Source organism: Acanthochromis polyacanthus, chromosome 23 (genome assembly GCF_021347895.1).
Source record: "Acanthochromis polyacanthus isolate Apoly-LR-REF ecotype Palm Island chromosome 23, KAUST_Apoly_ChrSc, whole genome shotgun sequence".
Taxonomy (NCBI): domain Eukaryota; kingdom Metazoa; phylum Chordata; class Actinopteri; family Pomacentridae; genus Acanthochromis; species Acanthochromis polyacanthus.
Genome location: NC_067135.1, coordinates 15,261,561 through 15,280,203, shown reverse-complemented (window position 1 = coordinate 15,280,203; position 18,643 = coordinate 15,261,561). Strand labels below are relative to the sequence as shown.

The following is an 18,643-nucleotide window of genomic DNA, read 5'->3' as shown; positions in this document are numbered from 1 at the left end:
CTGTGTAATTGAGTTTACTTCAAAGATTCATATTTTATCAAGTGATGACATGTTTCTGATGAACTTTATAATCCAACAAGTAACTGTCACAAGTATCTTGTTAAGTACAAAAGACGATGTGTAAATTCAAGTATTCCAAATGTAGGACTTTAAGTTGCATTTTTAATTTGTGCTCTGCCAATATAGTGTAATTTTTACTTACAATGAAATACCAGGTGTCTTTAAATTTATGAAGCACTTTTGTTTCTGTACTAAATCCCATCAAAAGTCATTTTATTTGTTATACTTCAATAATATTGCACTATTCAGTTCCCTACATCTCAGAGGTGCAGTGCTTTTTTGATTATGATTTTGCAAATGAAACATAAGGTAAGTTCATAAAAATCTAACTAGCTCCACTTTTGTAACACTGAAATGCATTGTAGGTGTTTATGCAGCACAGATAATGTTATGTGTGAATAATAGACACATAATATCATATAAAATTACCTTTAATCATGAGCACTTTCTCTTATTATAATTTAAGCAGAATTTATGCTGACATTTCACTAATCACTAAGTCAGTGCTAATCGCTGATAAACCAGTCAGATGTCGTCACACATCAATGAAAAAAATGACGTCTTCACATCTGGAGGAGGACCTTAAGGAAACCCATCTCTCTCTCTCTCTCTCTCTCTCTCTCTCTCTCTCTCTCTCTCTCCACGTCCACACGCTACAGACAATCCTACCAAAGCAAAGGAAGCCAAACTATGAAGCTTTAGTCTCCAACAGCTGGGCCTTTGTCGCGTTTACTTTATGTTTTCAGTATTTTGTGCGTCGTTTCCACTCCGGAGTCTCCTTTACGCACAGGAGCCGTTTGTTGCGCTCCCAAGTGTCCATGTGGAGACTTCTGCCACATTTTAAACACACGACGGAGTAGCATCGGTCGATTTTTTTTTTAATCTGCTGTTTGTTTTCTGTCGGGACGGATTTGTGTAGAGTTAGAGTTGAGAACTTTTTCTTGTGGGGGAGTAGTTTGCAGATAGCAGAATGCTGCTCCAGCTCCTCACTCTGGCCTGCGGTCTCTGCTGCTTTGGTTTTACCTCCGTCACTGCAAATGTACTGAAAGCTGAGGTAAGTGGCATGGAAAAGGGAGATATATTTACTTTAAGGTATGCATGTTCATATAGAGTGGAATCTGTTGTGTGGCATAGAAGTTAAAGTGTGCCAACAACGTGAATTTTCCTCTTTTTTTCTTGTTTTCCAAATCTGTCACATCTCTTGAAAGCTTAGCGTTTTTTTGCCATTAAAACCTGCAAAAGAGTTCCCTGTTTGTTTATAGCCCCTTCATCAGTCAGTCCTTAAACTATATGACCTTGATTATTTCATCCAGATTAAGTGTCAAAAGACAGGGAGATGCAGCCACAGCACACAGTCAAGAAACCTCAGCTGAGCTGCTTTGTTCTGAGAAAAAAGGGGAGTAGTTGTGGTGCTACAGGGGGAGGGGGGGTTAATGGTTTTCATCTGCCTGTGCAGACTGCGCAGACGTTAGGCCAGGAAGCTGGTCTGCCTTCACAACAAGCTGGACATGAGACTCTGCATGCAGGAGACTTTAGGCCTCAGGATGTAAAACGCCGGCCAGGAGACACCAAAGTGCAATCCAGTTGTCGTCTAAACAACTTATTCTGTCATCAGGTCTTGTGTAGCTTTCTAAATGACCGGGTACAAGCAGCCTGGGCGCCTCCAGTCTCAGCCCCTTTTAGATTTTCTCTGAAGGCCCATCATCCCTGAAGCGCATCAAAAACAACAAGTGGCCATGAGTATGCGGACACTCAGGGGTGCGAGGTCACATTCAGTCATACTGTCTCTGTGAAACACAGGATGCACCACTAATGCTGAGATCTCACAGGAATTTGATTCACCAAACCAAAAAGTCCATTTAGTTGCAATCGTTGAGCAAAAAAAGCCGCGTTAATTTCAGTTTACAAGAGTCTGGGTGGACACAGGATGCACGAAAGAGCGAAGGAGGACCTTAGTCACTGACCACAAGTTGCTGGCGTGTGAGTCAAACCAGACAAGGTGGATAACTCACAGAGTCAGACAGTTTATAAGAGGCCACAGGCAGCTGCCCTCCTGTGGCGAACACACCAACACTGTGATGAATGTCTGTAAACACATGGAGAAAACAGGATTGTGTACTGCAGTTTCACCTCTACCAGCTGTAGGATAATATCTGACATTATCGCAGCAACATGTCAGTTCACTGCCATGATGATGATAATAACTCTCAGTGCAGGATTCAGTGTGAGACACATCAGATAAAAATGGATCTGTTTGGTCTTCTGATGCAGGTACACTGTTAGATCCTCCCGTGGTGCCGTCAGACGCAACATTCTGATGCAAAAGGAGGATAAGCTTTAATTACATGTTCAGGATTACATCACTTAGGAGCAGTAGATGAAACCTGTGATCAAAAGATAGACTTGTCTGTGTGTGGAGAAAGTAGACTAAACTGGAAGTGGAAAGGCAGATAGAAGAAGAAAATACACTATAACAACTGAGTGTCATAAATGTGAAATTGAAGTGGCTGCTTTTAGGGTGTTGGGAGGGTCAAGAAAGCATAGCTGAAGTAAGTTAGAGGAATCTTGTGGTTTATCAGTGTTGCTCAACTTGCCTTCACTCAAACTAAACCCACTTCAATCTCTGCTGAGTGAAAAGAGAAGCCCCACCAAGACAGCAGTGAGGTTTCCACTATTCTCTGAAAATGAAACCGCTTCTGCTGAAGTCTAGCACCTCTGCGCCCTCTGGCATCTGTTTCCATTCACCTTTTTTTGCCTTCTCTAACCTTTCTGGACTGGAATAAAATGCTTAGCTGGGTCTTGTGAGCAAAGGAAGTGGGCAGCAATGAAAACAACAGGTTCTAAAACGGGATCTCTCCATATCTGGTGCAAAAAAAAATTCCAGAGATTTCCCGTTGCCATCTGGAGACACATGTCTCATGATCCCAGCCGGCGGGTTACAGATCTGGTCAAAACACATCTGGGTTCAATTCCTTTTATCTCGACTAGAGTCGCTGTTGATGTAGCATCAAAGAAAAGCTCCAGATCTGGTGCACGCTGCTCTGACAGGCAGCGGCTGTCACTTAAGAAATGTCAAAATAATCAGCTGGATCAGCTCTAATGAGAAACTGATGGACTTCAAGAGAGGCCTGTCTTTGTGGAGAAATGGTCCACCTTGGTATAACAGAGGGCATCAAAGAGGAGACGCTTCTACTGTGATGTTACTGAGTGCAGAATGGCAGGTTTTGATGTAAGAGAGGGGCCTTTTACCTCAATCTTGATCAAAATTAGCCTTCTATCTCAGGTGCTCAGCTGGTGGAGTTTGGCTGAAGTTGAAGTCCAGATGTGCTGAAACTAAATCTAGCTTAAGACTTATCACTTGTCCTAAAAACTAGAGTGAAAAGCGACATTTACATTTACAAGAACTGTACTTCAGCATAATTTTTACAATCCAACATCACTTCTAATTAATAAAAACAAAGAATAAACCTCCAGGGAACTTTGAACAAACAAAGTGGGGAAAAAACAAAGTTTCCTACATTTACTGAAGTTTTATACTTATTTATAGTACTTTATTATATTTATCTATTCAGCATACATGCATTAGAAACATTTGCTGTAGCTTCTAAAATGCATCAACTCTCTTTTTTTAGCCAATCAGAAATTACTGTCAAATACTTTAATAGCAAAAAAAAAGATGATTTCAGCAGTGTCAAAGTGTAAATGTACTTTTGCAGGTAAAAGTCCTGCAAATAAACACTTGCATAAGCAGCAGGAACACAAGTTTTACCAGAAAAACGTACTTAAGAGTCAAAGCAAAAGCACTAATTATATAAGAAAAGTCCCTATGAGGCGTTAAAAAGTGCAAAATTGTGTTTTTATACATTGGCAATACAATAATTGCTCCTATTAGTGGTAATAAGAATTAGTAAAAAGTACTACACCATTATATTAATGTCAATTTTTAAGTACTGTAGACGTTTATGCTGTAATAATGAACCTCCTGGTGATGCACCCCCACATGTAGCTATCAAATGCATTAGAATTAAAAGTGCAAAATGTTCTTTAGTTAAAAAAAATGGTAAATTCAAGTACAATATGTGTTTAAATGCAGTACTTGAGTAAATGCACTTGGTAACCTTAAACCACTCATTACTTGTATGGGATAATACAGCTGTTTATGGTGTGTCAGGCATCAGGATAACACCATTTCACTTTAAGGAAAATAAAACCATCCAGTGGTTTCATTATTTGACCTGTTTGACCCAGAAGAAATGGAAAAGCAGAAAAAAAAAACGTTGCCCGGCGCTGGTGTGGGCGCTAACTGGGTCAGAGACGCCAAGAAATGAAGGCAACGTGAGATTCAGCCACTCATGAGCAGAAATTCTCTGTTTTTTTCCGTTGGCACAGAGCGAGAGGAACAACTGAGTCAGTCCCTCAGATTTAAATTCAGCTATACTCCGAACCCCTCTCTCTCCGCTCGCTTGTCCTTCTAATGTTTTTACCTTCTCCCTCTCTAGTGTAACTCTGCGCTTTAGATCATCTTCTGCCATACTTGAAGCTCCTGTCTGTGCTTTTTCTTCCCTCATTCCGGGTGAGAAGACAGGAAAATACAGCATTCAACTAGTTCTACAAAAGAAATCTGAGGAGCTTTCCAAGAGGCAGCTTTTTAGTGTCTTGCCAGTATTCTTAGAGACAAAAAGATTGACTTTGGCATTGTTAAACAGACAATTCAGCACTACTGTGTGTATACATGGTCACATACGCAAGCCAAACCCAAATTCAGCTCTGTGCTCACAGCCTCGTTCTCGTGCCTTTTCCTTGTTTCTTTCAGTGTGAATTACCTAAATAGATGCAAGCAGCCGCATGACGAATTTTCTAACGCAATGACAGTTTCTGTTCCCATTAAAATGTCTTCCTCCTTTTGTTTTTCACCACAAAAGCTATAAATGTACGTGGAATTTTTTTTTCATCTTCTTTATAACCCTATGTAGGAACTTGTGGTTGGATGTTTTTTATTGTGCATCCGGAGAACAAATCACAACTCAGTCTTATGAGAATATGAGTAAGGCCTATAGTCCACATGTATGCAGTGTATTTGTTAAAATGTGGTTTTACCTCCTTTGTTCTCCAAAAAAGTCTCCGTCCACAGGAAAACACGTTGGAAGCCCATGCCAAACCAATAGGCGGTGATATAACCATAACTCTAAGGCCACATTGACCAATCAGAAGAATGAAAAAAAGCAACTGAGGGTTCTGTTAGGCACCCAATAATGGAGCATCGATGAAAGGAGTAATCGTAAATGTGAACTGATTGCAAGGTGGAGTTATTCCTCAATTTATTTTATGCGTAAACATGTCAAAAGCCCTGTTAGCAGGTTAGCTCCGGCACTATATTGCACAATGCTGACACAAGCAAACACATGAGGTAATGCTGCATATACTGATGTCACAAGCCTGAAACTTCCCTGTTCACATGTAAACTCGACAGTTTCTCAATATCTTCATCCTGGGAATTTTCATTGACAAAAAACTGCATTTGCATGTGAAAAAAAATTACATTTTAAAAACCACCCGTACATATTTGGACATTCCCTAAGAATGTGTGACAGTAGGGGGGTCCCACATGTCCTGTGATGGGTGCTGGTATATTGCTACATAACTTGGATGCTGCACATCACTGGCATCACAAAAGAGTCCGAAAAGCTCAAGCTTGTAGCTGGTTTGGTTTGTCAGATGTAAAAAGCAAACAAGAGACAAAAAGTAAGGAAATTTCATAGCATTTGCTCAGAAATAGGGCACAGCATCAACTGACATGAAAAAAGGCTCTTCTGTATTTTATTCTGTATATCAGAGAAAAGTACCTGAGCTTATATGAGGGTAGTATTATAGCACATTAAACAGCACTCATTGCTCAAAAAGTGTTAAGATTTGTGTTTAAAGATGCATTTGCACTGATGTTTGGCCTCATACAGGTTAAGATTAACCACCCTGAAGAAGGTTTAAAAGATTTAAGGGTCACAAAATTTAGATTTTGCTGCTTCAGACTTGATTCTAGGCAAATACATGCTAGCTCAGTGCCTTTAATCAGTATATAGAACTGCAACAAACGATTAGGTTAACTAGAAAGGCACTCGGAAAGCGCAGGACTCCGCCAAGGCTGATCAGTCGTATCTTTTCTGAAGGCTGAAATCTTTAACAAATCCGTGGATCCTGACTATAAGCCGCATCACTGCCAAAACGTAATCAGATGGTCCTTGTGTCATTTCTGACCTTCCCTGAAAATGTAATCTAAATCCGTTAGTGCATTTTTGCGTAATGTTGCTAACAGACAGACAGATGGACAGACAATCGTCAATCGTCACATAACTCTGCCGAGACTCTGTCTTGTTGGTGGAGTAATGATGAATTATTTATCATTATTAACAAATGAATTATTTAGCCTGTAAAAAGTCAGTTAAAGTACACCTATATTATGCTCAACTACTCATGATTTCACATGTAAATGATTATACACCTTTATGGAATTAAGACCTACAGCTATGATTTTTTATTAATCTACATGTAGATTGTTTTCTTGATTAATCAACTGATCATTTGATTTGCAGAATACAAAAAATGGTGAAAAATTAATGCCACAGTTTCTATGTGGGATATAAATGTCCAAGCTTGACAATAATTTAAATATCCTATATAATTTAAGCATCTAAAACAATTCAGTGTTCACCTGTTTCCTTAAAAAAATGGGCACACATCATTAATTGATTATCAAAAATCCATCCAATGAACCATTTCAGCTCTGCATCACACAGTAAGGTCACGGCAGGGTCACAGAATCCGTGTTCGCATCACGCAACTTCACCGAAGCGACCTCTCCCTCCAACTTTACATTACAGCGGTTGTGTTTCCGTGTGTGTGCGTTATACGTTTAGACCACACGTCACTGCACAGACCCAGAGGTGTGTTTACCCAACCAGCAGCCAGCTCTTTGACCACACATGGCTGTGTAGAAGGCTAGCTGGCTCCCCCCAGGCCTATAACACCAGCCATGTACAAGTCTCAATAAATAGCAGCTTTGATGGCGGCTGCTGGGAGTTCCAGGGAGGAGGGGTGCATGCTGGGATACCTGGCGTCCCAACCGGAGGTGGTGGTGGTGGTGTGTGGAGTAGTTTGGGATTGGAGGCAGAGAGGTGGAGGTCTTGACGGTGGAAGGGAGACTTTTCATGCAGTGGAGCGAGGAGTGTTTTTATAGAAGCAGACGCGTCACCGCAGCGGAGCCACAGGACACACTGGCAGCAGTCAGCGGAGAGGCCGAGAAAGTAAATCTGGTCGGTGTTCGAGGCAGACTGGCTCAGAGAGAGTCAGCCGATCAATTAAGTTTACTAGATTCTTAAATAATCTAGAGAAATCTTGAGGAACTTGTCAGAGTGAATTTGCAGGGATGGAAAAAAAGGGGGATAAGTTGCCTCACTGCAGGTCGTCATAAGTGAACCTTGTTCTCTGGCCTCGCTGCCCACCACATGACTAACAGTGGCTGTGTGTGCACAGGCCCTGTGTGCCCTGTTGCTATATTTCCATTCCTCCCCATGCTTTGGCCTTCACTTGCTTGGAGAGAAAAACCAGCACATATGGTGGAACAAGAGAGATATCTGAGGTTTAGATGACGCTAATGAAGGAATTCGGGGTAATTCCATCGACTTCATTTGTGGTGGAGATGAAAATGTGTCTTAACTCTTGTGTGTGCACTTAAAGAGGGATTTAATCTTCTTCAACTCCAAAAAAGGGACCAGAGGATGAGAAGATAGATACTGCTCCTATGTTTGTCTGCTCTGAAACCCCCCAAAAAACTTGTGTTTTAAAGGCATGTCATCTTTAAACAACCGCCACACCATTTATCAGTGCCAGAAAGTGAAAAAACAGAACAAATCATCAGACTTCCAACTTTCCGACGGTCCTTGAACTGCTCATTTTTGACGTACCCTTATGATTTTCAGACTTGCTCAAATCTAAGCTTAAATTGTGATTTTTGAATCAAATCCCTTTATTCTGCATGTCTTATTAAAATAAATTCTTTCCACTAATCAGATTCTTTAAAAAAAATAAAATTGTACACTTAATGGTGCAACCATGAAGGCATGACTGACTCACATGCAACTAAGTTTGGTTGAACTGCAGGCTGTGTTTAAAAACAGCAGATAAAAGACAAGTATGGAAACAACTTCAAGCAGTAATATATATATATATATATACAGTACACTACCGAAGTCACTTAGAAATGTCCTTATTTTTTGAAGAAAATCATATTTTTCATCAAAGATAACATTAAATGAATCAGAAATACAACCTAGACATTGTTAATGTGGTAAATGACTATTCTAGCTGGAAACGACTGATTTTTAATGGAATATCTCCATAGGGGTACAGAGGAACATTTCCAGCAACCATCACTCCTGTGTTCTTCTAATGCTACATTGTGTTAGCAGTGGTGTTGAAAGGCTAACTGGTGATCAGAAAACCCTTGTGCAGTTATGTTAGTATGTGAATGAAAATGTGAGTTTTCATGGAAAACATGAAATTGCCTGGATGACCCCAAACTTTTGAATGACAGTGTATGCCGCCATTTTTTAATCCAGTATTGGTGACATCTGTGCACGCTCAGAAAAACAGGTTTCCCATGTTAATTTTTGTTCCAATGTTCATCTTTTCTGTCATTTATGGCATCATAACTATGTCCTGCAGCACAAAATACATTTTTGAGTTCTCAAAAATTGAGATTTCTAGCTAGACAGCTAAGCTTAGCATAACAAAGGTGGTAAATAGTGAACATTTTTAACATTAATTAATTAATAAGTTAGCCTAGCCGCGCTAGACAATCCACGGCAACGAATTTAATTCTCTGCCAGTGTTGGTGTAGTTACCCTCGGTAAGCCTCGAGGCTGGATGCTCCTAAAACTGGCCGACGAATCACCATGAAGTGTAGAGTCAGAAGGCGGGCGTAACTAAGTGACGACAGAGGCGTGACGATTCTGACAGAAACAACCGGAAACAACCACAGAAACAAGGATAGACAAGAAGATGGCTGCGCACAATAAATAGTTATCTTTCGACTCGGCTTTGGCCACAGGCCTTAAAGATTTGAAGCTAACATGTCTGTAATATACTTGAGCTTCACCCATTGACTGTATAAATAAGGCTTCACCGAACTCCCGCATCCTCTGATTTCTGGCGCTCTAGGAACTACGTCAGTCTATTCGTTGCACTGATTGGTTGTATACCTACCCAATTGCTGCAGAGTGATTTGAAAGACAACCTTTTAGCCCGCCTCCCTCCCTGTCGAGAGTTCCTAGACCCTTGCGTCTTCAGACCTGGGTCTAGCGTGGCTAGGCTATTAATAAGTTACTTGGCAACTCTTTTTTTAACAGAGCCAGGCTAACTGTTTCGCTTTGTTTCCAGTCTTTATGTCTCAGCTAACTGTCTCCTGGCAGATAAAAGCATCAATCTTCTCATCTCACTCTCAATAACAAAGCAAATAGTTGATTAATATGTCAGCCTTTTCTTTTATTAGTCATTATTAGACCACCGCCACCAGCAGCAGCAGCAGGCAGTGGAAAGAAAAGGCTGGCCTTTCATGTGTAAAGATAAATAGTGGTGGTTTTGGTTGACATTAGGACAGACAGACAGCGAGGAGGAGGACAGACACAGACAGCGGCAGGGAGATGTCCAGATGAACTCAAGCTTTGAGGAACCCAAATGTTACTGAAAATGTTCCTTTTTCCAGCCTCATGACTGCCAGTTGTCTTTGGCTGTGATTGTCTAGACAGAGTTCTGGGTCATCGTGACTAAAATGACATCAGTGCTTTCAGATTGTGTGTTTTATTTGGCTTTCGGTTCCTCTCTCCAGCTCGCTTATGACCCCACAACAAAGTTCCCCATAACGGGTTCGGGGTAAATCACGGGGACGTTTGAGGATTGGGTGTGAGTTTATATGAGTTTGTAAACTGGATAATGGCTCAGTCACATGAAGAGAAGACAGTAAATTTAGCTCGCTGAGTTACCTCAGTGTGTGCTGGCTGCTGTAGAAGTAGGGCATATGAGGGGTAACAAGGCAGCTGGGCACACAAAAACCCACTCAGATGTTTGTACACGTACACGCTTTGTTTCCTGGATTCACTGTGATATCAGTGTTGAAGGTCTGAGCTCAGAGAAGCACGTCGAGACAAGATCTGAACGGTGACTGGAAGCACACAAACAGACACAGGTTCATACAAGCGGCCGATCCTTTCCTTTTTGTCCACTAAGATGTTTGTGATGTTTTCAGAGTTTCTTTTTCTGTTGTTTCTGGCACGACTGACTGAAAGTGACTAAAAACCTCAGAAAGTAAAACATACAAATAGTCATAAAGTGTTGTAAACCCCCTTACAGGACACTAGAGCAAAAATAAGAGCTTTCTTTTCTATAAATAGTACAATTTTGAACATATAAATTCAGTTTCACCCAATAGTTTTGTTTGTCCCATTATGAGCATGTTGTATTTTCAAATATACAGACTTTTACCAACACATCATGCCCACATCCTTTTCTATATAAATATAGTATATTAATCTGCCTGATTGTCTGTCTTATTATTTAGATTTTTGATATTTTTCAGTTATTTGTCTGACCTATAAAGACATGAAAATTTTAAGGAAAAAATTCAGTGATTCAAAAATGAAAACGTACAACCATTTTAGCTGTTTGTTAACCAATGACCAAACCATCCAATGTTCCTGTTAGGATGACAAATCACAAAGTTTGAGACATAACTGTGTAAATGTAGGTGTTTGTTTTATGGATGAGGAAATGCACATTTCTGAATAAAAGTCATCATGCACACAGTAAGATCCTACATATTTTTGCGCACTTTTGTTTATTGTTCAGGTAAATTTATTACAGATTATTCACTTGTAAATAATGTAGGTATAAGAGAAAGAATATTTATAGATACGTACTGCACATGTACCTTGAAACTATACTGAAAATAAATGCCTAATTATTTCTTTAATGATCTGTATTATGTAATTTGTAGTTTAAAAGATGTACGTTTTAGTAGAAATCTTCTGTATTTGCTTTCATGTGATTTTGCTCAGTGTGCATGTATGGCTGCTCATTCGGGAATAAAGCAGTGCTTCTTGGGAAGAAAAGAGTTCATTAACAGTGCAAAACTAACACCAATTGATTTAATTTAGCCCTAATCTACAAGGTATTCCCTCATAAAGTGATCATTGTCTTGTCATGTAGCCTTTAGTGAAGCTGTCTGTCAGCTTAGTCCAACAAAACAGTAAAACTTTTGATCAGTGCTCAAACAAATTCCCATAATTTTCATTTCCTCTCCCTTTCCTCAGGCCTGGTTGCAGCAGTATGGCTACCTGCCTCCAGGAGATGTCAGAGCCCAGGCCATCCGCTCGCCAAAGTCCATCGAAACAGCGATATCAGCCATGCAGAGGTTTTATGGATTGACTGTCACCGGCTCCATAGACACCAACACGTTACAGTGAGTCCCCATCAAACATTTGTGATTTAATCTCACTGTTACTAGTAAATACTGTAGCTGCAAGTGGCTGATGAATTTATGGATTCAAGGGTTGTAAGAGGAGCTAAGACAGCAAAAAAAAAAAAGCAAGGTTACTATTTGCAACAAAAATGTGTCCTTCAGAGAAGCCTGAATATTTAACATAGCTGAACACTTAGAGTATTGTTTTGGTGTCTGCAGAGCGATGAACCGAGCGCGGTGTGGCGTTCCTGACAAGTTTGGCCCTGAGCTGAAAACCAACCTGAGGAGGAAGAGATACGCAGTACAAGGACTGAAGTGGGACAAGTCCGAGGTGACCTTCAGGTGAGAATACACGCCCCAATCCAATAGTTTGGTTTCACTTCTTTAGTTGCACATGGGAATATGATGTATTGGGACGCACTTTTAGGGATTTTAGGGCAGTCCCTACCCATGCTCAAGGACTTTTTAATCAATTTTCTTTAACAATTGTAGTTTTGACAAGTGGTAAGGTAGCTATTTTTACTTGCTTTACTTCCCTTTAATGTATTATTTTGCGTCCACCTTCCTCTTAACTCTCATCTCTCCGTTCCCCACCACAGCATAGAGAACTACACCCCTAAAGTGGGCGAGCGAGCCACGTTTGAAGCCATCCGAAGAGCCTTCAAAGTGTGGGAGAGCGTCATCCCGCTCACCTTCAGAGAGATTCCCTTCAGCCATATCCGAGGGAAGGTCGACAAATACGCAGACATCATGCTGTCCTTCTCAGAGGGCTTCCACGGCGACAGCACGCCGTTCGACGGCGAGGGCGGCTTCCTGGCTCATGCCTACTTCCCCGGCAACGGCATCGGAGGAGACACGCACTTTGACCTCGCCGAACCCTGGACCACCGGGAACGTCGATCAGGGAGGTAAGAAGAAGAAGAGCAGAGTTTGAACAGAGGATGACTGGAGAGAAGACAATCATCATGTACTGCAGCTGTTTTAAAAGCCGATAATTGTTACCTCCAGGGTGTGTCTAGACTTTGGTTTGCAGGTTAATTTCACTCCTCATTTGTATCTTCTTTTTTCTCTGTCTAAAGGTAATGATGTTTTCCTGGTAGCTGTGCATGAGTTGGGTCACGCTCTGGGTCTGGAACACTCCAATGACCCTTCCGCCATCATGGCTCCCTTCTACCAGTGGTTCGACACCGAAAACTTCCAGCTGCCCGATGACGACCGCAGAGGCATCCAGGCAATCTATGGTGGGCTGATTTACTAGAAGAAAGGGAAAATTACCAGACTTCCAAGTGACATTATTTTGCACAATGTGTATAAGAATCAACTGAAGCACTACTCACAGCAAACAACTAAAAAACATTGCGGCTGTCCAACAATATAACAAGTCACTGAAAACTCAATGTCCAAAGTATCAAAAATGATCACTTTCTGTCAATTTACAGGTAAGAAGACAGTGTTAAAAGACTAGTTCACTGTCCATTCTCAGAATTAACTTACAAAGACACAGATTAGCTCCTTAAAAGAAACCTACAGGATATCTATGACTGACCGTAGTTTCAACTTGAGTTTTATTTTAAGGATAAGTTAGGCTTTATTTAACATTCCAGCAGTAAAAAATGCAGCTGTGATATTCTTTCTTCATGACGAGTCTATTAAAATCAGACAAATGGCCAATAAAGGGCTTTAGCCATAAACATAAAGTGTCTGATGGGTGCTTCAAAACCAGAGTGCAGTAAAAGATCTGCGTGTGTTCAAAGGAACAGCAGAGTAAAAAGATGAACAAGTGGAATCTAAAGTATGTTTTGCTGTCTTCCTACCAACTCATCATTTTTCACTTCTCTGTCTCTCTTTAACCACAGGAACAAAGTCCGGGGCTCCCCCTCCTCCCCCTCGTCCCACCAAGGCATCCAACCCCAGCAAGCCGGACCACGGCCCTGACATCTGTGAGGGACACTTTGACACCATCGCTACCCTCAGAGGGGAGAAGTTTGTGTTTAAGGTATGAGGGAGCTTTCATCTGATACCTCTAAATGTTCCAAGACAGTCTACTTTAAACAGCGTGACTCCATAGGAAATATGCAAAAGGATGAAATATGCTCTAGGCTGTATATTTAACTAACGTGAGCCAGCAGATGAAGACGTACAAACCTGGCTATATCTGACATGTTAACATTTTTATTAATGTTTACTGGACAATATCCATTAAAGCTACAACTGATCAATGTTTCAATGATTCAAGATTTGTTGTTTTATGTACTAAAACACACACTTAGTCAATAAAACGCAAAATTTAAAACACAAAGATGCACATCTCCATATTTGATTGGCTGAAATCTGGGAATATTTGGCATTTTTATGTTGGATTATCAAGATTTCTAGAAACATATTGTCTGACACTTAACTAGTCATTTAACGCCAGTTATTTAAGCACCAATATGGATCATTTCAGATAAAGCAAGTTAAAAAAAAAGTGCTTTCTTTGAATACAGTGTCGTGCGCTACTGTGTAATTGCAGGACAAGTGGTTTTGGCGTGTGCGTAACAACAAGGTGCTGCCTGGCTACCCGATGCCCATTGGTCACTTCTGGAGGGGTCTGCCGTCAAACATCAACGCTGCCTACGAGAGGGATGATGGGAAATTTGTCTTCTTCAAGGGTAGGTCCCATCTGCTGTGAGACAAAAAGCACTGTGAGGAGCTGCTGTGTGATGGATTTATTGTGTTGATCTCCTCTGATCTTTCCAATCTCCGTCTCCAGGCGACAGGTATTGGGTTTTCAGTGAGTCCACCATGGAGAAGGATTCTCCAAAGAGCCTGAGAGATCTGGGAACTGGTCTGCCCAAAGACAAGATCGATGCTGCTCTCTTCTACACACCAACAGGACAGACGTTCTTCTTCAGAGGCACTGAGTGAGTCTACAATTCTACAATTTTATTTAGCAGATGCTTATATCCAAAGCGACGTACATCTGAGCGTAGATACAACACAAGCAGGAGAAAACAACCTGGATAAGAGCCATAAAACAGTCTGTCCCCCTCAAGAGCATCTGTTAGGACAACTTTGCACTACTGACATTGTACCAAACAACTCTTTTGTTGTATTTCTGGAGGAGATGTTGGGTAAGTTAAAACATGTTCCATCTGAAAAGAGTTCTCGTGTGAGGCATCAAAACATTCCTTCTACATTCATGCACAGATAAGATCTTTTTCCCTTTGCTCCCCAAACAAAGTATTCATACTTTTACCAAGCTTATGTCTAAATCTGATTTGAGCAGTTTTCCACATTTCCAATCTTTTACTTCCCAACTTACAATCAGCTGCAAATAGACCTGAGATTTGATTCTATGACAAATAGCCACATTGGATTTATTTTTCACTGTATTTTCTTTCGTGATTTGCGCATTTACCTATAAGAATATGATTTTTTTTCAAAAGAGAGAAGCAAAGGTCCACAAATTGTGCTTGTTGTGGTTGTATTGTCATGTTGCTAAACCAATAGACCACAGTCGACATCTGGAAGCTGGGCTGTGCTGTAGAAATGTTGAGGTCAAGTCTGATGAAAAGCCTGATACAATGCCTTTAATGTAATTCTAATCTGATCCAGTTTTTTTTCATTAATCTGTTTACTGAACTATAAATTTTAAGAATAAAGTCTAACTGTGGAATCTAAATGCCTTCACAGGATGTTAAAACCAACATATTTCAAACTCTCAGCTCTGCCTCCATTCCTACTGACAGTGGAGAATGTGAAACTGACAATTTATAGTCCATTGCCATAAAAATGTTGGCAAATTCCACCTCAACCATCTCTTTGCTTGGCAATATACACATTAGGAAGTGGCGACAGATAGCAATAAGCAATGACTTAACCAGTAGTTGCAAGCAAAGAAAGGCATATCCACCCTTCACTCATCAGATTTTTCCCGTTATTTTGAAACATTCGAGGTAAAGTCAGGCAGTTTTCGTACAGCAGCCCTCTAATTAATCAGAAAGTAATAAGTATTTCTGCTTTTGCGTCATTTGCAGGTACTACCGTTTCAACGAAAAGGCTCGCAGAGTGGACAGCGATTATCCAAAGCCCATCAGCAAATGGAGTGGAGCACCAGATAACATTAAAGCTGCCATCATGAGTGAAGATGGATGTGAGTTTTTGTCTTCATTGAACTTCCTGTATAAAGAATGATGAACCAAATCTTGGACAATCAATGGACGTAGAATTACTTAGTGATGATAACAAATGTTTCTGCCTCCAGTGATGGTAAACTTTGCACTCAGGAAGTTGTAGGAGGCATTTTTACTATTTTGTGGCATTCTTTAGACCAAAATAGGACCTAATTAGTCCAGAAAATAAGTTTGCAGCTCTATTGTTGACATTTAGACCAACTCTTGTCCCAAGAGCAACTGCCTTGTTGGATAAGCTGCTAACTTCTGCTCCCTCCATCTTTCTTTTTACAGCGTACACTTACTTCTACAAAGCCAACAAGTACTGGAAGTTCAACAACCAGTACATGAAGGTGGAGTCCGGCTATCCCAAGTCGGTGCTCAGCGACTGGATGGGCTGCGAAAGCGAGGAGCCCAAGAAGGGTCGGAAAGAGGTGATCATCATCGAGGAATCGGAGAGCGGAGCCGGGCCGGTAGCCGTGGTGATCCCTCTCCTCCTGCTGGTGCTGGTCGTGGTCACTCTGGGAGCAATTTTGTTCTTTAGGAAGTATGGCACGCCTCGACGCCTCCTCTACTGCCAGAGATCCCTGCTGGATAAGGTGTAGACAGAGCAACGGGTGACCGACAGACTGCTGCAGATGGGGAGAGATGGAGTGAGGGAACGAGGGCCGGGTGAAGATGGAAACAAGAGGAGGAAGATGTGGAAGAAATGTGGGACAGAGGGGGCACCGTGTGTTAAGTTTTGGGTGGTTTGTAAGTGCCACAAAAGAAAAAACAACAACAAGAAAGGCCCTAGAAACTGAAATCAGGAAAATGTATATTTGTATGTTAACTATTTACATGTACTGTTCAGAGATTAAGAACATACCCGCAATCTCACATAGAGAGAGGAAATATACAAAGACTCATCAACAGCTTCCCTCCCGCCTCTCTCCTCTCGCATCCCAGGTATTAAAAACATCCCATCCTTTCCTTTAACTGGACGACTCCAGCTGAACTGCTGTCTGATTCACTTCTGTGTTTCTGTTTGACTTTTACTCACAAATTCATCATCTCTGTTTTTTTGGGGGTTTTTTTGCTCTGAAGTACATTTTCTGTTGAATCCATCAGGGGTTTTTTTTCAGGGGGAATTTTACTCTGAAAGTCATTGTTTCAACATGATATTTGCCCTTAAATCCAGTGTTTGATTGTTTTGTACCACTAAGAAGGCCTGGGAAATCTGCCCGCAATACAAAATCCATGCAAAATGTGTCCACATGCACAAAGTGCTTGTTCTATAATCAAAAAGTTCCGGATTTGAATCAATTAGTTTGATTTTTAGACAGTTTTATTAAGTGTTTCTTCGGTTTGGACATCTCCTGAACTTGGGTTTGTTGAATAAAAATGCTCATATTTCTCAAAGTAAGGTTCTGAAATAAGAATTGTTTCCTGATGTCAGATTAAAAATGGATGTTTATGTTAAATTTTTAGTCATCAGGATGTTTCCTGGGTAAAACTTAATGCGATCAGTCCATATATAGTAAAGGCAAATGAGTCTCTGTTAGCTTGTTTGAAAGAATTACATTAATTTCTTGGTTATTTCTGACCGTTTGACAGAAGAAACGTGTATTGTGGTTGAGTAAATGAAACCTCAATGAACAAAACTGGGATGTTATTCTCAATTATTATCATTCTGGTATTATTCCTCTTTGCAGGGCGCCAAAAATGTCTCTAGTCAGAAGAAACAATGCTTTTCTTCACCTTTTGTTGTCGCACAGATTTGACGGAGCTGCCTACAATAGCACAACCCTTTTGCACAGTGTTAATATAGATTGATGCAGATTTTTCAACATGCACACATGAGAATTGTAAGTCAGATTTTACATGAGACAGCGGAAAGACAGTCCTTCTGGTACAAGAACAAGAATCTTTCCTTGGATCTGCACATATTTTATGGAACTGCAGCCACAGATACTCAAAATTGTAAAATAAACTCAGTGCAAGCAGTCAGATGGAAAAAAGATATTTTTAAATGTGATGTTTTGTCTCACAAATGACACTTTTCAAAGATTCCAGTACAATAATGTTGAATGCAACCACAGCTACTGGTCCGATTGTGTCAGTACGCGGTACACTTTCCAACAATATGGTGCAATTTTTAGTTGTTATCGCTCTTATGGGGAATTGTTGTTATTATAAGTATGATTATTGTTATTATTGTTCTTTTGGAAAAGTTCTAATGACTTTTTTTTGCTTTTGTACATTGTCATTTGGAGTCCTGCTGGACAGAGGCATAACATGACAATGATGGAAATGAATCCCAGTTTACATTCAGCGTGTGGTGAATTAGATACGATCAGAGGGGAAATGTGAGTTCAGGGAGTTTTATTTTAATGTGAAACACCCAGTTTTACCCGGATGGTGGCACAGAATAACAAACAATGCTATTTATGAACTATGACACAGATGGTGCTCAATGACTTTTTTTTTTTTTTACACCAAATCAAAGTTGAAGGTGAATTGATTTAGTTAATAACAATGATAATGGTAATGATATTTATAATGATGATCCTATCAATAAAATGGAATGAGATTTTATCCTGCCTGTTTTCACTTTTGTATTTCATTAGATAAAGTGAAATTAAACTATTTTCTACAAGTGGCTTTTTCCATTCTTTCAGAATTTCTTGAATAGTATTTTGAATATTAATATACTCATGTTTTTAATACTGATACTTGCTTTTGTCTCCAAAATTAAAAATGAAATGCAACAAATTATTGCATTTAAGTGAAATGCAGCTCCAAAACTATGTATAATCTATTCTTACTCTTTACCACTCTTCATGCAGCTTTATTAAATCACTGCAGAAGAATCAAGATGTCAGTATTCTTCAAAGAGAAGGAAATCCATTCAGGAAGGTCACATATCTGCATTCAAGCCT

The 18,643-nt window shown here is 40.3% G+C and overlaps 1 protein-coding gene across 1 annotated transcript; it reads left to right on the top strand.

Annotated features, from left to right (window-relative positions):
- The first annotated feature begins 696 nt into the window (after positions 1-696).
- mmp14a (matrix metallopeptidase 14a (membrane-inserted)) lies at positions 697-18,299 on the top strand. The gene is made up of 10 exons (XM_022216183.2): positions 697-1,114; positions 11,421-11,569; positions 11,789-11,911; positions 12,169-12,476; positions 12,648-12,809; positions 13,425-13,564; positions 14,081-14,219; positions 14,321-14,471; positions 15,588-15,703; positions 16,017-18,299. Exons 1-10 carry the CDS (start codon positions 1,031-1,033, stop codon positions 16,325-16,327), a joined length of 1,683 nt encoding a protein of 560 aa, XP_022071875.1. The 5' UTR covers positions 697-1,030; the 3' UTR covers positions 16,328-18,299.
- Positions 18,300-18,643: the final 344 nt, after the last annotated feature.